Source organism: Gallus gallus, chromosome 2, assembly GCF_016699485.2.
Source record: "Gallus gallus isolate bGalGal1 chromosome 2, bGalGal1.mat.broiler.GRCg7b, whole genome shotgun sequence".
Taxonomy (NCBI): Eukaryota; Metazoa; Chordata; class Aves; order Galliformes; family Phasianidae; genus Gallus; species Gallus gallus.
This window is the reverse complement of record NC_052533.1, coordinates 10478218-10493450: the sequence shown is the minus strand read 5'-3', so window position 1 is coordinate 10493450 and position 15233 is coordinate 10478218. Positions and strand designations below refer to the sequence as shown.

Sequence of the window (15233 nt, the reverse complement as noted above, 5' to 3'; positions counted from 1 at the left end):
AGGGTGGCATATGGCTGATAGTGCCAGGTTAGAGCTAGGATTTTGTCACACCCAATGCTTTCCTCAGCATAGCTTAAAGATGAGCTCTGTGTAGGTCTGACACATTAGAGGTTAAATTAATTGATGTTTAGGAGGTAACTTGATACTTGTAATCAGAAATCACTTGAGAAATGTGAAGTATTTTGCAGGGAAAATAAATTAGGAAGTAATAAATTATGAACATGAGGAAAAACTTTGAGGGTTACAGAGCTCTGGAACAGGCTGCCCAGAGAGGTTGTGGAGTCTCTTCTGTAGATATTCAAAACTCACCTGGACACCTACCTGTGCGACCTGCTGTAGGGAACTGCTTAGCAGTGGGTTGGACTAGGTGATCTCCAGACATCTCTTCCATCCCCTACAATCTCATGATTCTGTGATTCTGTAAAGTATTAATACAAAATTTGGCAATTCCTTTTTTTTATTTTTTTTTATTTTTTATTTTTTATTTTAAGCTAGACAAACATGTAGAAGATCTTTTTAATTCTGAATCACTGAAGCACGCATGTAGACTCAAGAGCTGGAAATACTGCCTAAAATGCCAATGTGATCAGTCAGTGTTAAAATTTTCCACCATCAACTGAGTGTCATATGTCTCATTCTCAGAGACAAATTCCCCCTACATTTGTTAAAAGCAATATCAGGCATTTCACAGGGGTAAACCTCCAAATATATGCACATACAAAATAAGGCATGTGAGAGAACAACCTATTAACATATATGCCCCCAAACACATTAGGAAACTGTCAGGCTGTTGGATGCATTTCTCACAATTCAGGGTGCTCTCACATGTAGTGTTGAGCAGTGGTATATTGGTCACAGATCACTTTCTCCATTTGGCTCCCCAGTGAGGTGTAAATATTTCAGAGCTGATGCATAAGTCATGTACACCTATGTTTCTGAGTGCCTTCGTAGTGAGACATAACTCTTGGGTATTTCTAAGAATGGAGGAACATGGGTTATATTTTCTGTCATTGCAAATAAAAAATACATGGAGACTTAATGTTTAACACTCAGACCAGTTCTGCAGATTCTTGGAAACTGTTGACTCCAGCCCTGGGCAACATCAACATCAAAGTGATGTTGTGGAAACACGTGCATCTTGCCAGGCCTGGCAGACACCCCAGGCCACGTCTGCACATGACTACCTGCTGGGCCCTGTGTCACTGAAAGCCAGCATATGGAGCTAATTCACCCAAAACCTAACATCCTGAGCAGACTTTGCTATTACTGTGTGGATAAACATTATGATAGCAAACAACATCAGAGGTATTCATATTACTCATATTCTCATTCATCAGTAAGTGTTGGGTGCCTTTGTATGACTGTTTTTCATTTGTGAACAAATCCAAACCTCACAGAAAACACTGAATGTGTCGATCCTTATGCATTCATGATAGAAAAAAAGATTGTTTATGAAAAAAAAGTTTGAAATATTAAAATTCATCACATAAGTCACTGGGCTGACTGGGGAACAGTGAATGAGTAAAGTACACATGCACTGAAGAGCAGGATGGCTTCTATAGATGGTTCACTCGGTGTTTGCAGAGCCTGGTACAGCCAGTGCAGGGTGAAAGGGGAAAAGGAAGGACACACTTCAGAAGGTGGAAGGAGTAGAAAGTCAGGATGAAAGAAGGGAGCAGCATTTCTCACTGCCCTGAGGAGTATCAGTGGAGCTCTTCAGGTTCAAGAAGACTGAGGTAGGGTTTGTTGGTTTCTCAACTAGGGAACTGCCTCTTGCTGCTTTGCTTCTACTATACAGTGGAAAATAAGACTCTGTGAACATTTCTAAATAAATAAAAAGCACACACACACACACAAAACAACAACAACAAAAAAAAAACCACATGACTCTTATCACAAATGAAAGAAGTATGCACAGTGCCTTATGAAATGCTTGGGATTAGCCCATGAAAAGGACACAGTTAACTAGGTGGGCATCAATCTGATCTAAACCTATTACTTTTCTCATGAAGGCAGTGCCCCGAAAGCACCAAAGCAATTCTGATGTACAGAGTATAAATATGTTTCTTGGTATACATGGAACAATATATCCACTTCAACTTTCCAGCTAGTAATACAACCAGGATAAACATAAACACTTTTTAATTTAATTTCTCTATTGCATTCTCCCATGTAGGCAAACATCGTACAGCTTCAACTTTTGTGGGTATTCTTTGTGGTTTTGTATTTGAATGCTGCCAAGTACATTGTTATGGCCACACTATAATGTAATGAGAGATGAAACTGCAGACACAGGTGTACATGATGTGCACTAGTACCACAAATGACTTCTACCTGAGACTGCCATGACCAGAAGATGTTTACCTGAGCTTTCAATCTACTTATACCTTCCCCATGTATCACAATGATGCAATGTCGTGATAATACCAAATCTTTTGGACTACTGATGGAGCTATCATATTGGTATAGATGTAAGATAATTTTGGAATCATTTCCTGGTATATGCATTACCAGCAACACCATCCTTTTATGTTTAAAATATTCTTTCCTTCTCTGCTCTGCTGTTTTCTCAGATCCAGCCCATGGATCTTATGAGAAAACATGGCCCCAACCGTGAAAAATCTCTACAATTTTTTTGTTTCCTTTCTGCTGCTAAACAGAATTCATCATAAGAAAAACAGATTACTGACCTTATAAAATAACTCCTAAAGCTTTTTCACAGCTAAAATCAGATCATAGGAATAAGAACAAACTGAATGTGTGTATGGATTTTGTATTCATTCTCAAGCAAAATTTGTGAAAACCAAAAGCATTATGCCTATGGTGATATTTTTTCTACTCACCCTATGTTAGAAACTTTGAGGGATTCATTCATACCTAAAGGCAGTCTTTGTTTCCACTGAGTCACCTTATGGATATCTATGTGAGACAGCTGGGGAGGGCACAGAATGTCCTGGGTGCTCTCCCCTCCCTGGAGCAGCAGCCAGTGGTTAAGCAATCACCAAAGGTATCTTAGTGTCACTACTTGGCACAACCAAGCTTGGCTTGCTCTGCTGTATGTGTGCATACATGTACAGTTGCCAAGCGCAGTCTGTTCCTCTTAAAAATCTTTGTCATGCTTGGAGGAAACACCTATATGCCAGAAAAAAATCCTCTTTTTTTTTCTCCAGGAGCTGCTCCGCTGTTCTCTCTTTTTCAGAGAGATGCATTCTGAAATGTACTGTTCAATAGGTAATTTCAGTTTGGGCTCAGTTCATTCGTAGCTCTTCCTTCAAATTGTCTGCCAATGAAACCCATGTCCTGCTGAACTCTGTGAGCATTTTGCTACAATGCAGATTTAATCCTAGCCAGTGCCTTACTGCACCAAGACAGGCACATCTTTTCCCTTCCCTCTTCCCTTCCCTTCCCTTCCCTTCCCTTCCCTTCCCTTCCCTTCCCTTCCTTTCCCTTCCCTTCCCTTCCCTTTCACCATTATCTTGAAAGGCAGTAGATGGAGCCAATCTCAGAAAGGGATGCTCCATCTCTGAGGCCACAGCAGAAAAGGCACTGATGTAGCTGCTCTCAGAAAAACAAAAAGGAGACTGTACTGAGAATCAGATCTGTTTGTTCTCTGCCATTTTTAAAGAGCAGCTCCAGAAGTGTTACTTGCATTTTATTTAGCACTTCTAGTGCAACAGCAATGAAAACTAACATTACAGGGAGTGTGTGTTCCCACCAGAAAATGTCTTCAACAGCTCATAAAAACCTAGCCACTTTTATCAGCACTGCAGGAGATCTTTATTACCTCTCTACAGCATGTACACTGCTAGGATGTAGTTATTGATTTAACAAGTAAACTTCATGGCAAGCTTTTATCTTGGAATTAGCAGCAAGACTGAAATAGAGCTGTTATTATACTAATAACACTGAAATGTGAGATTCCTGAATATTCCAAGGCCATATCTGCACCTCAACAAGCATCCAATTTAGGCTGTCTCTACAGCCACATCAAAATGTGGGCTGTGAGAACTTTAGCAGTTATGATATCATGCTCACCTCTGGGCAATTTCACAACCTTTTGTTTTTCTTTCTACAGGTTTGGACATCAGACAAGCTCAGGTTATTGTGCTGTCATCGGGTACCAAATGTATAAATGGGGAATACATTAATGACCAAGGGCTTGTGGTCAACGACTGCCACGCAGAAATTGTGGCAAGAAGGGCATTTATTCACTTCCTCTACTCACAGCTGGAGCTACACTTAAGGTAAATGAATTTTGCTGATGCTTTTTGAATGCTACATTGCCTTCAGAGGCATAGATCCATCTTCCAAGCATTTGAAATATTTTTTTCTTCATGTTGTTGTTTCTGAGTCTTTGGCTGATGAAGGACCAATACTGTGTACAGTACAAAATGAGTATTAGACAGTCTGGAGTGTTGGGTCATGAGCTCCTTTACTTTACCTGGTTTCCTTTCGGTAGCAATTAGACATGACTCATAAAGTTGTGTTTTATGAAGCCTAACGATTTTGTACAAATCCTTACGTGCAGGCTTATTAACATCACTCACTGGCCAGACACTGGAAGGAGGTCATTCTGCTCTCTGCAGACATTTTCCTGTCTTGTTTGCTGTGCTGAAATACCTCAAGGAAGTGATTTGCTGATAGTTAATGCCTTCATTGACTCACCAGAGAACCAAAGACTGTTAACAGTACAGTAAACTTCTTGCCAAAGTACAAAATGCTCTCATTCACTCCTTCTTTAGGAAGTTTTAAAATGTCATAGCATTTTAGAGTTACTATGGAGGAATTATTGTTTGTTTTCAGTCAGACTTCCCTTGTTACCATTTATATGAGTCATACACTGTCTGGAAGATCTTCACAAGTAGGATAACACCAGAGTCTGTCCTGGGACTTCACTTATCATCTCCATTCATCTGGAGAAACAGGATGGCTGACCCAGCAAAACCTATGGGAGGTCATCAGGAAGGTGGAGCTGGGGTTTTTACTGGCGTGCAAAGTGGGAAGATGACAGACAGCTGGACAGCGCTTAAATAAGAGAAGTTCAGTCTGGATATAAGGAGAAATTGTCCACATGGGAATAGGCAAGCAGTGGAACAAGGCACCCAGCAGAGTTGTTCAGTCGCCCTCCCATCCTGCAGGTTTTCAAAACCCAATTGAATAAAGTCTTGTGTCATCTGGTTTAAACAGTCTCAAACGTGACTCTGATTTGAGCAGGAGGTTGGTCTAGAGACTTGAGAACCCTTCTAGGATTATTATTTGGTCCTATGAAATCCAAGCAGAAGTCAAGCTGAGGTGATGTTTACTTACATGGAAGGAACCAAGAAAGGAGAGAGGGAAGCGAAGAAAGAAAACAAAAAGCCCTTATGTATAGACCATACTTCTTCCTCCCATTCTTGCTTGCATTTTGATGGGATTTTATCTGAAGGCCACTAGCCTCGGTGCAAAAACTCACTTTGTTTTCAGAAGGCTTTGCACCAGGTCACAGGCACAAGGATTAATCTGTGTGCTCTTGTGAGCCCCTATAACATTGTTGGCTCCAAAGCAATGATAATAGGAATAGTGGTTATTTTCACTTCAGGCTGGGACTGAAGAGAAGAGTATATTGAGTAGATGAGCTTGGCTAACAAAGGAGGACAAAAGCCTTGAAGGGTTTAATCAAAAACAATATTCTCTCTATTTCAATCTGAATTGCTGTCAAGTTTACATTAAATTATGTTTTCAGCAGTGTAGCAGCCCTAGTTCTTGCTTTGTGCTAAAGTCTCTTGGGAAACAAGTGTTACCACTGTATCTCAGACTATTGTATTGATTCACATCCCTAACATGTTCAGTCATATTATTATTTTATTTGGATCAATGTTAACAGTCTTTTGTTAAGAGAATCCTCAGTGCAGCACAAGCTCTGTTCACAATAACTTCAAATCACTCCCTGTTCAGTCAAGATCAGACACCACCGCTTCTCTGACCAGCACAAATAATAAAAATCTCAACCAAAATTGTCAAGGCTAAGCAGCTTTGAAAGACAGAGATAGAGATATTGTCAAATCAAGTTTTGCTTTCTTAAAGTCCATGTGGAAGAAAAACTGTGTGCTGTAACATATTCTCCAATTCCAGTATTTGTTGCTTATCAGTTTTACACCATCATCAGGAGCTTCACCATATAGTGAGAAAATGGGAGCATTCCAAATGAATTTTTTAAAAAAGAAGCATTGTCAGCATATTGAAATCACATTTACCCCTTTCCTTTACAAAAGGAGACGATGCTCCCACTGGCAGAGAAGCCGTGTGGCACTGCTGCACAGCTAAGACAGTTTTTTTAGGACAGATGTGTTAATTCAGCTTCACTCTGACTCCCTGCATACTTGCTCCTCAGAATTGGGACTTCTATGCTGTTGCACATTTGCATTGACTCAATTCAAGTTCTCTCTCTCCTGGACCAGCAACCTGTTGTACAGACTAGTATACACGCTGAAAACAAAAAGATGATTCTGTAACTAAAAATATAGAGAAACCATAGTACACATTGCAGGCTCAAAGAGCTGAAATTTTCCATCTCTCCCTATGAAACAGGAAAGATTATTCCATGGGTCAGTATTCCCTATTTGTCGCACGTTGTCCTCTCACCAAGCCTACCTGCTCAAACTGATTTCCATACATGGATTTCAAACTTCAGGAATTTTCAATACAAGACTTATCTTTCAGTGTGACATTATTGTAAAGAAACCACTTGTTCAGCATTTACAAATAGTGCCATTGACTTCAGTGGATGCAAAACTTCTTCTTCTCTGAATGTAACTTGAAAGCTTCAAAGAGCAGAGACAAAGAAGCTGGAGAGGGCAAGGGCCAGGACAGAGAGCGAATGTTCAGGGGAAATGGATTCGCTGAGGCAATTGTAGTTCTTAACACCTTGCTTGAGATGTCAAGTTAGCCGGCCAAGTGTGGACTGGATACCCCAAGTTTCCAGTGTCTACTGTGTCATCAGGAGTGAGAGGTGAGCATCTATGGAGTGTGACTCAGCAGACCTAATTACGGTATTTATTGTGAGATGAATTGCCATTTATTTCCATTGCTGTAAAGAGAGTATAGGATGACAGCTTCAGATATGTGAATCATGGAATAGTTCCATCTACAAGCCAAAGTTGCAGCAATATGTAAATTATATTTTTTCTTTCTCTCCATATTGTTAAATGTTAGAGGTGCAGCTTTGCGATTTTGCTTTTGAAAGAGAGTTCCAGAATGGGAACTTTATCCTCTCTAAGAAGCAAGAGTGACAAATACTTCAAAAGGAAACTTTCTTTCAACAATTCATTGTCTAGAGCTTGAGTTAAATAAAAGCTAAAAGCACAACTAAAACCTGACAGTTTCTAGCCAGTCTGATTAAAACCCCTACCCCTCCCAGATTTCATTTTTATGACAACCATAATCCTCAAGTTCTCAATACTTTCATGGAAAAGATGAAAAGTAAGACGTGAGTTTTCTGATGTACAAAAGAAGGATGAGAAAGGCCTTTTGAGAATCTTTCTCTAAAATTCACCATCAAAAGGTACACAAATATCATAGTCTGATTATCTCTCAATGATGGCTGTAAAATTCACATTGACCTCAGTGGGTTTATTTGTATCAACAGACCAACAGGGAAGAAAAAAATCCAACACTTCTTTACTAAAGAAAACTAAAACTAATAAGCTATTCTTAAAATAAATCAACACTGTAATGGTCTTATTGTTGTAGCGGCCCTAGAGGTGCCAGAGGGATGATTTTGACAGAAGTTCTTCAAGAGATTTAGATACAAACTACTGTTGATCTTAAAAGTAAGGAAGTCTTCATCCAGTCCACTCAATTTTTTTTTCCCCCCCAAATAAACAATTGCTTGCTGTAGATCTACTATTTCTTACTTTCCTCTTTTTACCTTCTCAGTGAACACAACCTTTTTAAGCCCTCTGTTAGTTTCTCTAGGATGCTGTGCTCTATGCTGAGCGATGGATTGTAGCAGTAGAAACTACCTATAACTACATATTCATGCTAAAAATAGCTTCTCTGTTCTTTTTTTAGGGCAAAACACATATATTAAACCACAAGTACATGCCAAAATGTTCGTGCCATCAGCTCAAAACAAATGCATGCGTGTTAAATAATGGACTTAAACAAAAGATTAAATTTATTACATTCTTAGTTGTTTTTTCTTGAATTTGCCTCAAATGCTAAATCTCTACTGATAAATCACAGCAGGCAAAATTTAAGGACATATTCTGCTCTTTTAGCCACTGCCAAACTGGCTGAAGTGGAAAGTGACACACTGATGTCACCCACTGAATGAACTCCATTTGTACACTTACTATGGGCTCATTCTTCATGGCTTTGTGCAGGTGTGTGTGACTGCATGGTACTCACAAGTGCTGGGGGAGAAGTGACTTTGCAGAAATGCCTCTCATGCCCCACACAGCTACTTTTACACAGACTGCATGTCCCTGGAGTCTGACATCCCCCAAGCCTCCCACAAATGAGGCTCTCTGCAAAGCCACTGTTGATGATACTGCATACCAAACTCATTTATAACAATATTCTCAGTGCTTAATTATTAAACCCATCCAACCACCAGGTAGGGAGGAATCTATTGCTTGAGTTCAAGCCCCAGAAAACCATACCAGAAATGGGTCAGAAGCATATGTGGTATGGAGGGGTTCATTTGGTGGCTCACTGGAGCTGCTCATGTTTAGATCCGCTGTCCATCACCCAATCTGTCAGCCACTCTGGCCACAGACCTTTCTCAGTACGAGGAAGAGTGCAAGGTTAATCCATGAGGAATAGTCATAGAATGGGTGCTGATTGCTGTGAACTCCTGCAACCCAGCCCAAAAAATGACTGCTCCAACCCTACCTAGCAACTGTTTCCAGGTAGAGCAAGCTGCCCTGGCACTAATAAGGCTTAACATAATCACAGCAGATGCCAGGACTGCACAGCTCTGGTTCTCCCAGCTGATTTTGCAGTGAATTATTTAAAACCAACTGTACTTGCTCCAAAGTCCAAGCAGCGGGACTTAATTTGTAGGTATTTTATTATTTCAGAGAGCAGTATCAGGGTGATGGTATAATTAGCGTGGCTGAGAAATTCCACTGCAGCCCACAGAAGGAAGGAGCGGTGCAGCTCCCTGCCTCTGGCAGCAAGGTAATGTGCCTGTAAATTCCTCCTGACAGCAAACGCATCCCCGCATCAAAAAATGACAAAACACCCAAAGCATGCAAGAGTGACAGCCAAACAGCTTCAATAACACCGAGTCTGCACCAGGAGAAAGCAGGCAGAGGCAGCTTGGATGGAATTCAAGGACTGCTCTGAGGCTGGGTAAAAGCAGCCCTGCTTGCACTGATGGAAGGTGCAGAGATGAGCAGAAGTTGTGTCACTTGATGGGCTATCCTGGTGTGAATTAAATGGGTAGGGCTTCGGCTTATTAGGAGCCTTCTAGGAAACCACCACCTGCAGATGCAGCTCTACTCAGAGGCATTCTTACAAAAAGGCCTTTGAATTTTTGAGGGAAGGACCAGAGCATCAGCATCTGTCATTAGAATTTCACTGATCACATTTTCACCTTCAAAATGATAATCACCACCCAAATGTATATATCAGAAGCAGCTGTCTGTCAGTGAAATCACCCATGTCTTCACAAATGTAAATTATCTGAGAAACGCACACAGCACAGCCCTAATGCGAGCTGCTGCAAACTGCAGGATGGGGAGGGCTGGGCCTCCCCGGCAGCTGCTGCTAATGGAACGTAAGTGCTGTGTCCCCATCTAGCTGCTGAACCACTTCACAGACAAAAGCTTCACCTCAGTAAGTATCTTTTTCAGCTCAGCCAAGAAGGAGCCTGTGCAAGTTCTGTCTGCACTTCTCAGGATGCTTTCTGATTTCAAGAAATGCCAAGTGACCAAGGAGGTGCTGCTAGCTGAGACGGAGAGCTTATGGGCAGCTGTGGTTGAACAGGGAGGGAGAGCAATGCCTGGGGAGCAGGAGGGTTGACTGGGTCATACACTCTGGGTGCTTTGTTAGCGACCTTTTCCAGTGGAGCATATGAACACGCATCTTGGCTGCAGTCACGTTAATGGGATTTAAATACGTGGCTGGGCACAGTGATGAGCAGAGCTGATTTTCTCAGCTGAGAGTCTAAGAGAACTTTGTCTTTCTTCATGTGCCAGAACCTCTTTAAAATCAACGTGTTTATGCATCTGTGCTTTGTTTTTAGAATAGACTCCAGGTAAACAAGCCAAAGCACATTGACAGTTTTGACCCCTTCAAACATTTCTTCACTTATTGTTTTTCTCTCCTCGTCAGCAAGCAAAATATATGATGCCTGGTGCTAGTAAAAACAAACAAAGACGGAGAAAAACACAGATAGAAAGAGCAGAATTGTTTCTGATTTGGTGTGTAACAAATGACCTGGAACCTCTCTTGTGATCATAGCAAACGACGAGAAGACTGGGAGCGATCAATCTTCGTGCGATTAAAAGAGGGAGGCTACAGGCTGCAGGAGAACATCCTGTTCCATCTGTACGTGAGCACTTCGCCCTGCGGGGACGCACGCCTCAACTCCCCCTACGAAATCACAACTGACTGTAAGAAGAAAATATTTCCCTCTCTTTTTGTCCCCTTTTTGCCTTTTATTGTAGATTTGTTTGTTTGTCCTAAGACCAATCCTTCTTTCTTTGTTGACTGACTTGCAGAAAACGTGTTTTGCTTGAAAGCAGAAACACTGCAAGGTGCGTGGCATGTGTGTCTGTGCAGCTGGTGCTCCTTCCCCCATACTGGGAGGGAAAATTGTGGCCAGGAAGAACTGTAATTTCTCTACCTGCCTGAGGCTCCATGGCTCTGCTGGGCAGTTCCCAACAGCCTGCATTTCCTGGTGGGAAATGCAACCCCACTAATCAGTAGACACCTTGGGAAGGGTCCTCATGATCAAGCAGATTCTTGGAGCCACAGCCATGGGCTGGACTAGAGAGTCAGGTATACATTTGACGCTGCATGAACTTTTCTTGAGGTTTAGGCAGTACGGATGGGTTAAAGGGCTGCATTTATACCAAATCTGAACTGTCCAAACTGAAGTGGCTGGATTCTGAGGTGGAGCAATTAGATGAGATCAGGTACCTGTAGCACTGGTTGAAAGCCAGGTTCATTCCAGATTCCCTTGAAGCAAACAATGTCAAGAGCCTTCTGGGAAGAATCCTTCCCAGACCGTCCTGTTTGTGTCAAATCAACTGCATGATCACTGCATGGAAGATAAATTAGATGGAGTCTGCCAGGCAGTCTTTGGAGTCTCTGGTCCTATACCTATGATATTCAAACAGGAATGTGACTTTACAGGGAGTTGTCCTTTAGAGGTGACCCTGCAAGTGAGGTGAACAAGGTAGGCCTTGAGCCAGTGCGAATGCCACCAAGAGACCTGAAGAGCATGTTGGCCATGAAAGAATATCTCACCTCCATCTCATGTCCCAGTGATCTCATGATACCAGCCCCCCACAAACATTCTTGTCCCTGACATTGTCCCACTATTGCAGAGGCATGTCACAGTTACAGACCCCCTGCACCACCTTTGCCCCAGGCCATGGTCACACTAAGGAACAAGGGACTCAAGAGAACTGTGGCTTGCTATCACAGATGTCTGTCACCCTATGATCCACTTCATTATTCACAAAGTGCACACTTCCCTCTATCCTGAGGTACCACTTCTCACACATGCATTTTACTGTGCTGTAATACTCATAGTGCTCACTGCTAAATGTACATATAATGAGAAATAGTTCTTGTCCTGACTACCTTGATTGTGAAGCAGGCAAGACAGAAGAATGAGAGGAGGGAAAAGCATAGACACAGGAATGTAAAATTAATCATCCAAGGTCACACAACAACCTGACTGCCTCCCAGGAAAATTCATCTGATCGTGGTTTCACTTCTAGTTTTTATTTGTAGGAGTTATTTATTAACGATTAAGCATTATTCTCTCCAGACTGGAATCCTTTTGTCATGTGTGAAACAGCAGCTTGCTGGAGCAAGAAACGAGAATACACCTATTCAGAAAGGAATACTCTTCCTCTTTTGATGTGATTTCTACATTCTGTCAGTAGGGCATATAAAATAAAGAAAAGCAAGGAAATTTTTAAGAAAGCAGCAAATAGATAAATTCAGAATGAGGCAGCAAAATTAGGAGACACAGACATCATCTTAAAAATAAAATTAAAAGCAAGTGTCTGTGAATGTCAAATACAAATAGTGATTTTAGCCTCACACTTTAATATTAAGAGATATCAAAAAAGGCTTTAAGTTTGATTAAGCACCCTCATGTTTTCCTTCCTTGACATCTGAAGTGAAAGCACCGAAAACTTGTTATTTTTTAGATGTGAGCCATTGTCAAGAATGGCCACAGACTATCCAGGACTGGATGCTACCAACTGATGAGGGAATGCTCCTTTAATTGACAGTGCATGTAACAAGCTACATTAAAAATATTTTTTCATGCAACTCCAGGCATTCAAAGGGTGAGCTTGTAGGGGGCCATGAAAATGCTTCTCCTGGTGGTTATTACACCAGCTATTGTCTGAATTAAAAAGTGAGACACTAAGGTCTGTGTGACTTAATGAAGGTCACAATGTGATGCAGAAATAGGATTGAAGGGGCACCAGTTGGTTTGTATTTCACTGCTTTAAGCAGTTCCCTCCACCTTTGTCCCATGCTCTTAAAAGCATTTAGCTCTGTATAAAAGGTATGTTGCCAAAAGCTGTCCTTCTGTGAGATAAGCATTTCCTTTTAGCTCACATTATCCCAGAGACATCTGGAAAGATAAGTATTTTATAATGTTTATCATTCACATCTTCTCTTTTTTCTTTTCCTCCTCTCTTTAACTACAGAAATAACCTTTCTTTCATCCAGTAATGACAAGGAACTCCAGATGAATGCTGTTTCATTTCTTAAACAACAAAGACGCTTCTCCTAGAGCTAGCACAAGCCATCAAACATTGCTGATTATTCTCTAAAGATGCATTAACATTTAAAAACAGTGTCTCGCCATGTGGTTTCTGTTTTTGCAAAGGAGCATGATAAGCCTTTATCAATACAGGGAGTGAGTAAAATCCACTTCTCAAATCTCCTTCCAAAAATTTCCCATTATCTGCCGTGTCTTCCCAGCACCCTCGGGGAGGCCTCACATTTTCTTCTTATGAGCTTTGCTCTGGTGAGGGAGGAGATAAGCTAGCACATACTTGAAACCCAGTTTATTTCTTGCTGGATAGTGCTGGGTAGCAACTCAACTGCATATGTAAGAATCTGACCTTATTGTGGTTCCTGTGAATGGCTGCCAGGCAGAGCAGGAGAGGTCAGGGTGTCCAAAGCCATGACAGTTTCACTCGGAGAAGTAAGATTAGGGCCAAAAAGAGCAAATCTTGCATTGATTTCCAATGATGCCCTCCATGAATCGGAAGGGAGCAGACTTTTTTGCTGATGTATCTCAAGACAGCTCTAGAGAAGAGGCAAAGTCCATTTGTAACAGGGCTGCTGTGTGCATGGAGAGAAGTTCTGCAACTCTTTTTTGGTGTCTGTAGGTCAGGAGGCTGGAAACCTGAAGCTTTGTAAGAGACTGATACAGTCCAGGAGTGCAGGGAGGAGGCTGAGTGGAGAGGTGTTGGGTCGTAGATAGCAGGAGAGACCAGCCAGGGTCAGTGGTGTCTGGAATGGGAGGCTGGGAAATACCAAAGGTATTTCAGACTGCTGTGAGGATTTGTATGGATTTGTCCTGGATCTTTCTCAGCCAGTCTCCTTCCCAACGCTCTCCTCCTTTCTTCATTTTCCAAGCTCACCCACAAGGCTGTAATGCGCTATGCCATGAAGAAGCAGCATCAGTGCTGTAGGTCAGGTCACCTCCTTTTCCAGTACCTTTTCCCTCTGCGTACGTTTTCATGCAAGTTGTGCCTGACTTTCTGACTTCTGATAGCACACACACTCCAGCTCATGAGCTGCAGCTGCAGCCATGGGGACACCTTGCTCTGTAATATTTGTTGCATATTTTGCACCTTTTCCTGAATCTAAAGCAAACCACCGAACAATCAAGCCCTTGATCTGCTGAAGTACCTTCCTAGTTAATTTAGGCTTCTTGACTCGTTGGCTTCTTTTTTCTTTTTTAAGAACCTCTTGAAAAGGAAAATGAATTGCTTAAAAATTGAGCTAATAAATTCTCAACTTCCCCACTCATCCTTCCCAGCAGGATTTTACCTCTTCATCCATCTCTCTCCTAGAGATGTACTATTTTTCAATATACAGAGTGCCAAAGAGATAGCCAGAATCTGCCCCAGGGCTCATCTCCATTCTTGTCCCCTGGGCTACTTTTCTGTCTCTTGCTAACATGCTGTATTGCCTTGTACCATTGACTTTTTGATAGCCCAGCTCCTGTTTCAACCCATGCTCTCTTTAGGTCTGAAACACACCATTGCATCTGCTCCACAAGGGGTCTTCCTCCTGCTTGCCTATTAACCTACAGCTGTGTTGAAGCTCTCATACACACGCGTGCAGCAGAGTTCTCATTTAACAGGATCCACTTGCAAGCACGTGAGCTGGATCATTGCCCGAGTAGGTGATATGATGGGGATAAGGTGTACACTGAAGTTTGTGTAGAATCTGGGAAGTTGAGTGATAAACAACAAGTTTGCTCTGTCTACTTAAAGCATGTGTTTCCTGCACAAAGCCTGTGCTTTCCCTGCTTGTGCTCCTGACTGCTGGATTTTACATCTCATTCTCAGACAAAATGTTCTCTGCTAACCCCCAAGGCTGAGGGTACCCCGAAACATTGTCCTGCTCACATTGGAGACTCAGCACTCCATGTTCAGATGGAGCTTGCTTGGACAGAGTGGCTGAAGAAGGCCACATTCAAGCAGAAACCACATCAGGAGCATGTCCATCTCTACTTGGTGGACACAAATGATCTCTAATTGTCAGAAAACTCTCAGCCCCAGAGCTCTGCATTCAGGATCCTGTAGGCAGATATCAGGGGTACAGATACATTCAGGGCACTTATGATACCACCTGGAATAGATTAACACCCCAATTTTTTTATTTTGGTAATTGTTATAAAAAGTGCAAGGGGAATAATAGAATCATAGAATCACAGAATGGTTTGGGTTGGAAGGAACCTTAAAGATCATCAAGCTCCAGCTTACTGCCATGGTTGCCAGTCACTAGATAAGGAAAGAAATCTCTGCCTTACT

General features: G+C 41.8%; 1 protein-coding gene across 1 annotated transcript in view; it reads left to right on the top strand.

The window, feature by feature from the left end:
* The window catches only part of ADARB2 (adenosine deaminase, RNA specific B2 (inactive)), a 299619-nt gene that overhangs the window by 252427 nt on the left and 31959 nt on the right, over positions 1-15233 (top strand). The window contains exons 5-6 of the mRNA XM_418563.8: positions 4076-4244; positions 10450-10601. Coding sequence (XP_418563.5) covers positions 4076-4244; positions 10450-10601 — 321 coding nt within the window. The remainder of the gene's footprint in view (positions 1-4075; positions 4245-10449; positions 10602-15233) is intronic.